The sequence below is a fragment of the Sardina pilchardus genome, chromosome 9, assembly GCF_963854185.1.
Source record: "Sardina pilchardus chromosome 9, fSarPil1.1, whole genome shotgun sequence".
Taxonomy (NCBI): Eukaryota; Metazoa; Chordata; class Actinopteri; order Clupeiformes; family Clupeidae; genus Sardina; species Sardina pilchardus.
The window spans coordinates 22,914,737-22,929,736 of NC_085002.1; the positions used below are offsets into that span (position 1 = coordinate 22,914,737).

Here is a 15,000-nt window from a genome sequence, read left to right on the forward strand (position 1 = left end):
ATTTGTTTAATCATATACTCGGCATATAGTCTGCTACAGTCTAAAGATCTCTCACTTCAGTCTTGATAGCTGTTAGGTTCCACAGCTGTTTTTTATTTATTTTTTTCCTGCACCGTCTCCAGATTCCCACCTTTATGTGTGAGTCACTGACAGGGAAAACAATCAATCAGGAGCATAAGGAAATATTTAAAGCGTAAAATAGGGCCATAAATAGAATTCTGACATGTTGAAATGCGACTCTTCCTCATCCCGTCGCCGAGCCATGACAGTTTTCACACTGACACGAATGCCCATATTAGGAGACATTGTGAGGGATTACAATTGTGAGTGCACTGTGAAAGATTAATGCAAATCGCTTCAGGTTCATCTTACTTAGTAAAGCTTTACATTAATGCTCCTTCAATTAACGTTAGCAACGTAAGTCGTTAACGTAAGGACTGTGTTGGTCTCCTCCAGATTGGTAGGTGTCATTATCATACACACTGAGCAATTACAGGTCAAACCAGTTACACTGAAATGCCAAGTGTGTAGCCTCTCTTTCAATATGGATGGCCTTGGAAATAGAATGTCTAATGGTGTGTCAGTATGTTGTCAATCTGAGATTTTGAAATCAATCAGCTATTGGATTTAACTAAGCTGAGCTGAGCAGCCTCAGTAGAAGCAGGAAAAACACTGCTATTTGAGTTTCATTAGAATGAAACGGTGTAATTGGCAGCTTAAGATAGTGTTTAAAGGAACCCTGGGATTTTAAAAATGTTCAATGGTGGATTCCTAATCTACGTGGGCATTTTTTCCAGATCATTTCAGATCTGATGGCTTGGTTGGAGCCAGTATTTGTACTTCTAGAATGATTTTTGGAGAGCTGTCCAATTTTGCATTCTGTGGCCGTTCGCAGATGGATGCTCTGCTGCAGGCACACTTGATGTAAACATGCTCAATGTGGTGCCTACATTTGGCTCCAAGTATATCAGAGGGCCAAATGTTTGTCAGGAGAATGCACCATGCATAATCCGCGCAGCTACAGATGAATTGATTTCGGTATTCCAGCCCCATCATTTGTGTGAATCAGCACTACAGAGGAATCATGCGGCTAACCAGCACTTTTGGTGTTCCCCGGGTTCTGCCTAAGCAGATTTCTAACGTCTGTCTCATACCCAGTAACACCTGTGACAGTGCGTTGGAGAAGGCTTGGCTGGAGGTCTGCAACTCTGCACAACTCACTTTTTTTGATCAAAGGGCTGTGATCAAAGCATGTGGGAGAGGCTGGTGTTTGATTCACCAATATGATATTGCTCTATCAGGGAGCCCTCACAAGGTAGGCAGCAACTCTGGTGACCTTTTCCCCCAGCGCACAAACTGCCACTACCTGTGCAAAGCATTCATTTGTTGTGCTGGCAAGCTGGAAGATTTACAGATGTAGTAAGCTTTGTTGTGATGGTTCTGGTAGTCTCATGAGAATTCTAATTTCACAGTATATTTTACACAGTACAGACTTTATACAGAGAGCCTGTGAATATGGTTGCAAGAAACCTACAGGTGCTGCTTTGGTCAAATTCGATATTGAAGTTACATGTACATGAGATTTTTTGAAGACAATGATAACAGGCTGAACTTTCAAGTAGACGTGACAACATGTAAATATATGAATATTAATGATGGAATATGTTTGAAAGTCACTATAAGCACTGGTTCTGCACATTGCCAGGTAAATCTGTTCACAAACGTATGTGTTAATTTGATGCACTCCGGAGGTACAGATGTAGTTTTGCACTTAAGATCATATCAGAGCTTTGACATCCCACCATTGGTTCACTGTGAAATACTAAATGACAAATGATTAAGCTTGAGTATTTAAATTTCATTATGAAGACAAACTGAATTACAAGATGTGACAGGATAAGGGGTGTCTGGCATCTGTGTTTGAAAGGGGTAGTCAGGCTGAAGAATTCAGTCCAATTCCCTGATAAGAGCCGGCATCCAGCCTTTTGATTGATTGCTTGACAAATTAATAGAAATAATTGGCTCGAGAGAGCTCTTTTCCATCCATCAGGTGAAAGGGATAGTCTGGGAAGCTTCACTCACACCTGCGTTCTGAAAATGGAACATCCCTTGTCTCTGAAACAGAGGCTGAGCGTAATAGATAACATCCTGGAGTGAGAGGCTCTCTCTCATCCATCAACCGGCTTCTCAAAGGCAAACAAAACAGGACCAGTGCTATCTATCCACATTTGCTGAATTCATAGGCACTTACATTCAGATACTTCTTGTGCCCAGCTATAACATCATATGGTGTCTGCTCTGCTGTGTGCAGGCCTACAAAGTTTGACAAAGCTGCTTTGATTGTTTGTTTTGTCTTTCGATGACTCTGCCTCAAGGACCAGTAAAAGAGGACTGATGCTATCCATTCACATTTAAAGGATTCATGACAACAGAAATTTGATGGGACCTGCAGCCCACGGTTGTTTTCAAAGTTTCATGCATTTTTTTTTGTCTCTTCCTGTGGTGTATTTCTTTTATCTACAACTAAATTGTTTGAACACCGAGACAGATTAAAAAAAAAAAAAAAAAGACTCTTTAAAGTGCACAGTTTTCATGGCCATGACAATGCATCAATGTCGTTTTTATCTCTGGAACTACAGAGCAGTGCGAGATGCACAGATCCTTTAGAGGCAAGTCTTATACTCGTCTGCCTCCTTTTAAGTCCAAGTCAGCGCTCCTTTCCCCAGCTGTCAAACACGCGGTAGACAGGAGCTTCAGGACAACCCCGTCCTCCTCCTCTTATCAGAGAACTTTGTGATAATTCACTGACTCATTTTTGTCTCGCTGATAACTTTTCATTGAAGTCTTTAGAAAAGGCATGTCTTGAGAGGGATGTAAAGAATAATTGACTGTGGTAATGGAACGAGAGTGAGAGTGTGTCATTTCTGATGTCTGGTATGTGACACTTTTTAAGAAAAGGAAAGTAAGAGAAAATGGTACTGAAAGACACCTTCTTCATCTGCAAATGCGTTTTATTGTGGTGTGACTGGGCGGCTGATAAGTGATAATATTATTTCCTTCCCAGTGCTCTCTTCTTGGCTTTTTTTTGGCTTGTATTACTGACCAAGCAGAAGGTTATTTGTGGTTCTTTGAGAGAGCATTCAGTAGGTACAGATGAAACGGACTGCCCAAGTGTAGCCGTGAAAATGGCCACCAAACGAATAAAGGTCAGTGTTATTATCCAGAAAATGTCCTTTGGAGAAGGCACATCATTAGTAAAGGTAGGCAGTGGGTGATGCACTAATGGTAATTGAACCCACCTGTGTTCTCTGCCCTCTAAATGAGCGGTGACACCGTTCTGCCTGTGCCATCGCTACAGCGGGACACTGAATGTCAATACTGAACAGTAGAGCAGCACTAACCAAAGTTAAGTCAACATCATAAATGGCACATTTTTAAAGCCGATGTATAGCATACTGTACGTCTGCTCTTTTTGAAAACACTGAAAAACGTTCCAAATAGAGGTCCATTTGATTTGATATACTGTGTTGAAAATGATATGGACATTTCCCCCTACAAACTGCTTTCAGACATCCTAGTTGTCCCTGATAGGACTGTCCGTGTCGTGCACCGTTCACACCAGTAGAAATGCATTGCCCATGGACTTTTAAGGGTATATCTATGTCTTTGAATGAAGAGCTTTGAGTAGCCTTTGTGCTAGAAAATGTACTACTCAAGGAATACTTACTTACAGTACATAGTTATATGGCCCGTTGTTCAGCCTCAGGTATAGGTGAAAGGCATGGCAAGCTGACGAGTGATAACAGAACTGATGAAACACTACAGCAAGTTAGCCGATCACCACAGTAATCCATCCATTAGTACAGAGTATAGAGGAGGAACATCATGGAGCCTAATACTCAGTGCACTGTTCTATCTAACTGATTTGCCCATTTCACCATATATATTGGTTGGCTAATATAAGTGAGTGTCTATGTGTGCAGGGGTGGCCGTCTGGGCTACCGGTACACATCCTGTGTGTTGTGTGGCTGTGTTTGGTTAGGTCAATTACAAATGGACATCCTCTTCATCATAGGAGGAGTTGAAAACAACTTTGGATACCCAGAGGTTGTCAAGGGCAATCAGGATTCCCATTGCAAATGGCATTCACATTATTTCCCAATTTAGTTAGATGGAAACCCAGCGACAGTTTAATCATGTGTGCGTGTGTATGTGTGTGTATGCCTCTGAGTGTGTGTGTATGAGAGAGGGAGAGTGGGGGTGGCAATGATTGTACATTTCCCATAAAATTCAATGTTAAGAATCAAACTAATAGATTGTAATGATCATCATATCTGCAAAATGCACAGATCAGACTACATTTCCCACTTTAAGGTTGACATTTCATTTATGTACACATAATGTAATGTAATAGGACAGGCTGCACTGTACAAAAAAGTGTACTTACTGTAACATAACATAATGAATCTATTTTGTTGAGTTATGTCAATGCTGAGTAGTTGTTACCAAAATGAGACAACTATGAGCCTGAATGTTGCCTCATGGTGTCCTACTGTACCTGCATCAGAAATCCCTGTAATTCGCATGTCCACAAAGCCATTTTTAAGTTGCCTCCTCTCTCTAGGCCTTGCATTTAGGGCTGCTGCACGCTTCCAAATGTCTGTTGAAATGAGACCAAAAGCCTAAACGCGCCAATAAAACCACAAACACACTGATCCCCTCCAGTCTGTCTCCACACACCATTGGATGTGTGGTCTATCCTGCCGGGCATAAGGGTTGGCTGCAGGCTGCAGGTCATGGGTGTTTGAGCAGTTTGTCATGGTAAATGGTCTAATCCGCAGCAGGCCCTCAGATGTCAATGTTTCATGTAGGCAGACATTATATTTGTGGTCACGACTCAGAGGTGAAGACCAGAAAAAGACTCTCATTTGAATCTATAATGTGAAGTCCAAATAGTTGGTATAATCCCTATAAAAGTTTCCCAGGGAAGTAAAGTCAGTGACATAAACTTATCTTTGGCAGTGAGCAGTCAACATTAACAACTTGAATTCTTTCGTTTTTCAACATTTCTCATATTATTTATGTATGCATTTTATAGCAAGCTATTATACTTAATCAATGAGGTGAAATATGCTCGAATTTCAAAAGAAACTTAGAAATAACTATTATAAATGTGTACAAAATTATACCAGACAAGTAACCCATTTTGTGTGTACACAAGATTAATAGGGTATTAGAAACCTCAAATGTCAATACTAATGGCATTTCTTTTGGTCCATTGGAACTCTCTGTCTCCACCAGCAATCTGTGACCTATTAGGCAGATGATGCTTCATTAGCATACAAGAATTGCCTGGACGTGGCCCAAATTGACCAGAGTGGGCTGTGTTGAAATGGCTTTGCAGAGCAAAGGAGGTCATTCAAGTTGAAAGAGAAGAGCAGTCCAAATGAGTGTTTTGCAGTATGATGATGTTCGCTATGGGGGACATTTTCTTTCTATCAGGGACTAAGGCAGTCTTCAGTGCTCAGGATGAATTACGAAATCTAAACAAATTTGTCCATTTTAATTTTCACAAACTAATCGGGAGTGTCTACTTCAATGAGAGAAAATCGAGAGGAAAATGAGATTTGGGAGAATAGGAGTGCTGGTTTATCCAACAGCCCCTGGATGAGCTCCCAAACAACCTCTTCAGCTCTGTTACTTCACACCAAGCCTATTTGGGTGCCAGATTAGATGTCTTATGAGGTTTTGAAAGAAGCAAAACAATACCTAATAAGTAATCACTACACTGTGATATCATTTGGCCAAATACAGTACATTTTCAGAAATCAAATCAGGTCGGCGCTCCCTTTTGTGACTGTGCCCTGTCCCCTGAATTCACTCACTACGCTGCATTACTTTAATGTAAACAATGCTGCTATATTCAGTGTTTTATTGCAGTTATTACATACAATTCCCATTCACTTCATGTCACTGTTATGTCTCATGTCTGCACTGATATCCTCTTGGGTCTGGAAGGGGAAAGTTATGCATTTAATCAGCCTGGTTTCAGTTTTGGGACAGAAAGCAGGGCAGGGAGGGAAATGGAGGAGGAGGCTGGTGGGTGAGCAGATGTCTGCTGTGTCCCTGTCTCAGCAAGAGCCCCTTAATGAGAAGACATTTTGCTCCATTTTTGGCAGTTTGGGGTTAACCTGTAAGACTCTTGATTTGTCTGTGTGATTTGAAGATGTGTTTTGTTATAAATTGGACGTGTGCCATTACCTGGGTTGAACCAGCCGGCTCTATTCGTTAAGCCATCCATACCTGCTCTGATGTTTTAAGTAAGTCAACTGCAACAGTTGTGTTTCATTCACTAAACCCTTTTTTCTTTTTTTTTTCAAAAGCAGTAATCAAAAGAACTCTGGACAATGCTCTGTGTAGAACTGTGTTTGTTTATTTTAACTATCAACACAGAGCTAATTTACGTCACCGAGGTCTTCCACAGTATAATGACTATAATTCAATATTCCCATATTCCATTGTCATTGTATGATTACAATCTGGAAATGTACTGTAGCTGCAAAGTAGTGTTTGAGCACTCATTGATGTGGAGGTAATTTCAGCAAGCGATAGCAACAGCAAGAGTTGAGCTGTTATATCTCCCTTGGTGGCGCCGGTGCTACAGCTTCAGGGCCTCATGAAAGTCTATTTGAAAGTTCCTTTTCGTTTATTTGAATGTTTGTTAGAATCTCAATGACCTTTCAGTCTCCCTCACATGGGGCCCTCTATAAACAAACCTTACAAGAGGAACCCGCATCTCCGTCCTCTGAGAACGCACATATTTTTTCAGTGTTTGAATCGGTATGCCAGGTACATTTTGGGCCAGACCAAGTCTGGACTGCTGTTTACATTTACGTCATCTTGTCGGTGTTGATGCTGAATTTTGAGGTTTTAAGGAGTTGATGAGTTGATGAATTCTGAATTTAGATGTTAGATTGTAACCTTCAGTAGAACAAACTGAATTGAAGGAAAGGTAGCAGGCTATGTACATTGTAGTTTATTTCCCTTACATAGTGTTGTGGAAAATGTTTATTATAGTTTATTAAGTTAAATTGCCAATCTCTACTTACCTTTTTTGTCTGTTGATGGCCAGTACTGTAGCGTACTCGTTGCATTGGCCATTGGGCACCAAAGGGTTTGAAACTTGATCATGAAATAGTTCTTCACATTATTGACATTGTAGTTTCTCTGTTACTGTGGTAAAGCCCAGAAAGAGATATAAAAGTCAAAAGTGATGATCGATTATCCAGGCTGTATTCTTGGGTCACTGGGCAAAAGGTTACTTGGAATTCTGAAGGAAAGAGTTTTGCTGATATAATAATAGTGTTGTTTTTTCATAGACACTATTTGGTACAGTGCAAAAATCTTATGATGATATTTTGCAGCTGCTGGGGGTGTGTTACAGTAGTTCTCTTGTTAGTCCCGTTTCTTGTTCTTTGAAGGGCCTTCTTCACCACGACAAGTTCTGCTAATGACGACAATTCTCTCACCCCACTCTGTCTCACACATAGTCTCAGCGAGAAACAGAGAGAAAGAAAGAGAGAGAGAGAGAGCAAGAGAGAGAGCAAGATGAAGAGAGAGAGCAAGAGAGAGAGAGAGAGAGAGAACTTTCACTTGACATTCTTCTCAGTTAGCCTCAGCTCTGTGCCCTCTTGAATATGAGTCACTTACGAAATGCCAGTTTGTTAAGGGGGCTCCGGCGAACAAAGGTCACAGGATGTTGACCGCCCCTCATTCAAACAAACCTCTCCTTCTGCTGGTCAGCACCACAGACGAGGGGGGCATACCACTCACACAGCTAAGGATGCCCACTTCAAGCAGCAAGCTTTTACACCATCAAGCTCTGTCCATGCAGGCAGAGGAACGAGGCGCAGCAAATCCAATCAATCAGAGGCAGTCGCTGTTAGCTCACTCTAGCATACCATCACGCAATAAGACTGCACAGCTGCAAATGAACAGGAGGGTGATTTTCCATCAGTGTTTGTTTGGGCAAACAACAGTCCCGTAGCCTACAATCCCCCCCGTGCCCCGAGACAATGATGGAGAACTGAACTTGGCAGCCTGTAGAGATGCGGCTCCTCACCGGAGCGCTGTTGTGTTGTCTCTCCAAATGACTCGTGATTGAGTGCGGTACTCAAAAGGCCCTGCACTGAGGCGTTAGGAAGCTGCTGACTCACCCTCACTCCCATATGGCGCCATTTTAATGAACGCCTCTGATGCCACGCTGCAGTCCGCGGCTAGTGTCTGCATTTTTTTGGATTCTATACTTTTGTTGTTGTTAAAGGACAGGGGTCAAACATGTGGCAGATGTCCACTCAGATGACCCAAACTCTCTCTCCAATAAAACAGTAAAGCTCGGGCTAAATCCCTGCACACATACTGTATTGTGTTTTACAGAGAGGCTCACATTGGTCACGTAACTGAAGCGTTCTATTCATGGAGCGTCTGAAGCAACAATTAGCTGCCATTCTAACCAATGGAACTGGCTCAGGTGATAGTAACGCATATACCTTCAGATAAATTAGACCAGTCTTAATCTAAAACAATTAGTTTTTGCGCTCTGTGAATGAAACGTTTCAGTTACCTGACTGGTCTAGCCTCCCTGTCAGACACAATATACACACCATTCCTTTGCATAAACGTCTGGTGTTTTTGAATTGAGTCCTTAAACTGAAATCAGTTTTAGATGACAGAGCGTGTTAGATTTGAAATTTCACATTATGCCAAAAAAAATCAATCAGATTTGAGCAGTTTTGTAAAATTGACACCAATGGCCTTATCCTGATTGATTGTAGCTTTGCTTTGATGCCTATCTCGATGGGAAGGTTAGGGAGGTGTCACAACATCATCTAGGTAATTTAGTGAAAAATAACAGTATGATATGATCCATGTCCAGTTTGTTTTGCTGTAACTCTGATCCTTTTCCCCCAGATTCGTTGTACCTGTTCTTACTAGGGACATCATTATCTTTCTATTTTTATGCTCTATTTTTAGTGCCAAAGTCCAAACAACACACAGGCACAAAAAAAGAAACAGACAGACAGACAGACTGACAGACAGACAGAGACACATTGACAGATCGTCACGCACACAGACACAGACACACACACACACACAGACAGACACATACTGTGCACACACACATACTTATGTCCAGTGAAAATAACTGCCTTGTGGAACCCAGACAATGCAGTAGGCTAGCTGTGTCTGAAATATCACGCCACATTAAATATGTGGTTTCAGAATGATGTAAATGCAAAACACTACAACTCTACAATTGTATGCCACCATTGCTAAATCCTTGTTAAAAGTGTTTCACAGATACAGAGAACTATAACTGTCCCTATAAAAGCAATGGCAGCCTGTTAAGAATAGAGGGAATAGACTAGAGGATGTGGGCAGTCTGCCAGAGATAGGGATCATCTCAGAGACAGAGAGAGACCCCTTGGATTCATAAATCTGATGCTCTGATATATCCAGGCCTGAATGAGGAAATCAATTTCAGAATATTTTATAATTCCTTATTTCAACTGCAATGTTGTTGAGATGTTTTCTCTCTTTTTTGTTACAGTATGTATATTTTCTTGATGCATTTGGCATGCATGTTCCATGGCTGATTAGTGTTGCCAGTTCTGATATGCCGGTGTGATTCGGCCATATGACATATAACCAGTGTTGGGGGTAACGCGTTACAAATAACGCGTTAGAGTACTCTTAAGGGTTTTTTTCAGTAACGAGTAACTTAACGCGTTAGTTTTGCTAATTCAGTAATTAGTAACTCGTTACTTGCCAAACTAAGCACTCGTTAGTACTCCGTTACTTTAAGAATGTCCCTGCCTCGATAAAGAAAATTATTAAAGTCCTTTCGTCAGATGCGCTGCTGTCTGTGCTCCTGGCCCTTCTCGTTCTGTTTGTGTGTGGGTGTGGTGTGTGTGGGTGTGTGCGCGCGCACCTGTTTGCTACGTATGTCACTCCCGGCAAGATGGCAGAGAAGACAGCTTTAGATACGTGGAGGTACGCGCATTACTTTGAGTAATGTTTACATTTGTTATGGTAGTTCGAAAGGAAAGGGGCAGTCCCAGGCATAGGAGATGTTTGTTGTCAAGACATGAAACATACCGACTGGACTTAGGACATCAGCAGGAATGTCCGTGTCTGTGCATGGTGCCCACTGCATTGGCTATCTGAAGTTATCGTGAGTGACCATTTTCTTATTTCGGGAAAAAAACACCTGTCTAGCTTCTGTATAAGTGAAAGGTGGAAGGTTGAATCTGCTCTCTTGGTAACAGTAATACACACCTCTGCATCTTGTTACAAAACAACGCGCATCTACAATTATTGTCTATGATTTCCTTTAGATCGATAGATATATTGCGCAACTTTCGGACCGCCCCCCCCCCCCCCCCCCCGCACGCGCCTCTCCCCACAGGCATTTTGTTGGTAACGCAGGAGTACTCTAACGCGTTATTTTTATTAATGGGAAACGTAGTAACGTAACGGGTTACTTTTAATTGATACTAACGCAGTAAAGTAACTAATTACTTTCAAAAGTAACTATACCCAACACTGCATATAACCTGTTCACTGTAACCTATAAACATCCCACTCACCTGGGTACTCCTTTCTGACCACGCCCTTGAAGATCCACTGACTGTTGAAGCCGGTCTGTTTCTTTTGTTGTTGTTGTTGTTGTTGTTGTTTATCATTGTTATGGCCCAACTTTAAATAAAAGGGTTTTAACTTTCTCCTTTAAGCCCCAATGCCATTGTGCCTGACGTGATCCCAGCAGTCTCCTCAGATACAGACATTCGTCTCTACAGATACAAAGATCTGTTGGAGCAAGCGAGACCTGAGATCAGCAGAAAGTACACACATTAAACTAGACAACAAATTCTCAAAAACTTGGCACACACTCCAATGGCTGTGGCAACTACATTCTCACACACACACACACACACACACACACACACACACACACACACACACACACACACACACACACACACACACACACACACACACACACACACACACACACATAGACACTAACAAACAATCCTTTTCAAATTCCAAAATCATACCCAGTTGCAAATGTTCACAGAAAAGCTGCTTTCACACATGCACTCCTGACATTTTCTGGCGTGATGTTTTGGATGCAAGGGACTCAAACGGGACAATGGCCAGTAGCCAAACATTTTCAGGCGATGAAATAACCTCAGATGAATGCCTGTCCACACCCAGTCACACTTTACACACACATTAACTATGTAATTGCTGTTGCACAGGATAAACATATATTGGTACGCGTAACAGCACAAGTGGCGCAGCAGAGAGCACAATTATAGAATCCAGTGGTGCAGTGCAACAACAAATTGCCATCGCAGGGTAACAAGAGCTGAACATGAATTCACCATGAAGTACAAGATGTCACCACCTGAAACAAATTTGTCAAGGAAGCAGAACAGGCTTCTCTGAGAGAGCACCATACAGATCGAATCAAACCTTGTGGATGCAGAAACAGGTCTGACTCTGTAGACTGAAAACCTTATGATCACATGGTCACACTGGCCTAGTCCTGAAATGAAAAAAAATGAAGAGAAAAATATTGAATATGTTTACAGCAGAATAGCTGTATCAAACAGAACAGTACAAGCTATTTTACTGAATTGGCAGTAATGCAAAACAAACAAGCAAAAAACTGCAGTTTAACAATAGTTTTGTTTATCCCATAACTGCAGTTATTTTTTGTAAGGGAGACTGTAGTCGATGCAAAGCCTTCTATCTCCTCAGGAATGGCTGACCTAGGAGCCATGCTGTTTTAACAGAGGTCAGTCGGAGATGCTGGTCCTCTCCTTACCAGTCTGTTTAGGTGCATCAGTAATGAAGTCAGGGCCCATTTGTCTCAGTGGGGGGCAGCCCCTGGCGTTAAGATCCAATCCTTACCGGAGGAAATGTCTGAAAAAATGCTTCTGACCCAGATTGAGAGGAAAGTTTGAGGCAGCTAGTTCACCAGAGGTGAGAGCAAGATGAGTACAGCCGCCGCAGTGAAACCACACCCTACTGTAGGTCTCCTAACGACCCACCAGGCCTAGAGTTCCTCTGATACTTGTGTGCAGTGGAATTTTGCTGCAGAGATGGATTATTCAGGGAGAGATCTGATTGGTTTTGGGGTGACTCGTGACGAGTAGCCAGGTATTTGGTAATAACAGAGAAATAAATGGAAACAGAAACAAAAGATAGCATATGAACAGAGAGTTCTTATTCTCTCATATCGGCCAATGCTTAGGAAGCAATTAAAAATGTCAAAGATGGGAGAATGTAAGCTTAACATCTCCTTATGCTCCCCCCCCACCCCCCACCCCATATGGAGTGTCTACACTAGCCCTGCTGAGGTTTGTCTAACGTTTTAATGCCCTTTGGTAGGCTACGGGTATTTAAAGTGGGAGCTCTGTTTGTGTTGCGCCTCAGACTCAGTCCAGCAGGCAGGCCAGGCGGCGAGAGGTCTCGTGTCCGGGAGCGAGACACCTGGTCATGGTAAAAGTAATTAATGGGCGTCCTTCGAGTCGTGTCCCTCCGGTGTCCACAGGTGTGTCATCATGCCCGAATCCAGTCATGACCTCGGAGAACAGATGTGAACTTGTGAATCACATTGAAGAAGTTTGTTTGAGATTTTCTGAAGTTTGCCAGAACGTCTGGCAGAACTCACATTGGATGACTTACAGTCATTTATGTTAAAAAAAACATGGTATGTTATGGTCAGATATGTTGGATGGTGAATTAATAAATACAACATCGTTTTTAAAAGATACAGCATGTGCACCAACACTATATAGTTGTAAATTAAACTATAGGTTTACTTGCACTTTTTCTGTATGTGTTTTCTCTCCTGAAGAAAAAGCACAGCAGCTGAATAACGGATATACATCATGAAACCATATATTCAGCATTAAAAGTACAATGCAGTCTAATGTCCAAAATACTGCATCTCTACAGTGAAGTGCAGAGCAATGCATTTTTTATGTCCAAAATACTGCATTGCTGCACATGAACTGCAAGTTTTATTACTCATTATTATCATTATTATTATTTGTCTTTTTTGTAGTGTGTGTGTGTGAGTTTGTGTATGTGTGTGTGTGTTGGGGGGGGGGGGGTAAAAGCACTGCAGTTTATCATAGTTTGTAATTGTACATGGTTGATTAAAAAATGAAGCAGATTTGCAAATGAAGGCAATTAATTTATGACAGTGTAATTTGTAACACATGAAACAGGAGAACAGTAGACTGCAATTTTGTTTAAAAACTGCAATGTTTTCTTTACCTTTAGAAATGAACAAAGGAAAATGGTGTAGTTGCATTGTTGTCCAATCATGTATTCTTGCTTTGGGGGTTACAGAGCAGCTTGTTTTGAATAAAGAGACCTGGTCACATTTCTGTTTCAGTAAATGGCAGTGGGTGATCAATTTTAAACCATTTAATGGCTATCCCTTTACATACACTATGTCTAAGAGCACCGGTTGTGTAAGTGTTTCAAATGTATTTGCTGCCTTGTAGAGCACTTACATTCTGTTGCTGACACACCAGAAATAGATCCCCAAGTATATTGGCTTGGCCTCCGTAATGTTCAGAGGATTAGGTAATTTATACTAATAAATTGAACTCTACTGTAGAAAAATGTCGTTTTGGTCCGTTCCAATGTTCTTTTTCAATTTTTGTAGCCCCTAATTCCAAATACATTTATGTAAGTCCCTCCAACTCGCATTTTCCATATTAACATATTCTAAATCACATTTGCTGTGGTAGTCACAGATTGTGCCTGGTCCCCTGTTGGGCAATTACAAGAGAGCCAGATACAAATGGCTTCTCACCAGGCTGCTCTAAGCTTCTCCGATTGAAGTAAGAGACTTTGGAGAAGGCCAAACTACTTAGGCTTTCACTGTGCAGTGACTAAACAAAGCACATCAAATGTAGTCAATGATAAATTGTACCTTTTCTCCAAGCCAAATATTCAAATTCATAGTTTGTTTGACATCATACCATATCAGTGTATGTGACAATATTGTTATGCATTCTCCACAGCCACTGTCTGACTTACTGATCCACAGCCACTGTCGGATTTGCTGATATTGAGAGATATTCTGAACTTTATCTCATTCCTTGTCTTCTCTCCTTGCCCTCTTCATCTCTTCTGGTCTGTGTACAGGGAGTGTGTGCATCTCGCAGTCTGTGAAGATTCCAAGAGAGCCAAAGCAGGGAGAGTTTGTCAAGATCATCCAGCGACTCTCGGACAACCCTAACGCAAGAGTCATCATTCTCTTTGCCAATGAGGATGACATCAGGTGAGATGATTAAGTGGAAAGAGCATGCTTGGTTGTTCCTCTCTATTTCTTATAGTATATAGGCCTAGATGTATGGTATTTTAGCTTATTTTATTTTTAGCTTAGCTTCATCTTACACAAGGGATATTAGTTACATTCTCAGATAAAACTCCCACATCTTTTTGTGCCAAGAGCACTGTTTCCGAATGGATATGAAATGATTTGTAAGTGGGTCAGCATCCTTTTCAAGGTAAAAAGGGGTTCACATTAGATACCGTGTAGTTACAATTGCACATGGAAACGGAGAGCAAATTTATACCTAGACTATTGGGAATGGCAAACTTAATTGGAATTGCTCGGAATAGCTTGATTTAATTGGAAAGTTACTTCGAAGTGGTTGAGAACTTTACATTTAAGGACATAAAACATTTTCCTTGGAAGGACACGATAACAATCTTTGTAAAAAATGCCTGTGTGGTGATTTAAATGAAAGTTTCTGAAAATATTTGGGAAGAGGCCTTGTAATTACACCACCCCTACTGAATTCAGATGTTGGTGTTGTTGTTGTTGTTGTTGTTGGTGGTGGTGTTGGTGTTGGTGTTGAAATATGGAAAAACATAGAAATTAATTCAGTAACACTTTAAATC

At 41.3% G+C, this 15,000-nt stretch overlaps 1 protein-coding gene across 1 annotated transcript in view; it reads left to right on the forward strand.

Annotated features, from left to right (window-relative positions):
- Positions 1-15,000, forward strand: part of LOC134092203 (metabotropic glutamate receptor 4-like) — a 122,126-nt gene that overhangs the window by 60,748 nt on the left and 46,378 nt on the right. The window contains exon 3 of the mRNA XM_062544993.1: positions 14,239-14,374. Coding sequence (XP_062400977.1) covers positions 14,239-14,374 — 136 coding nt within the window. The remainder of the gene's footprint in view (positions 1-14,238; positions 14,375-15,000) is intronic.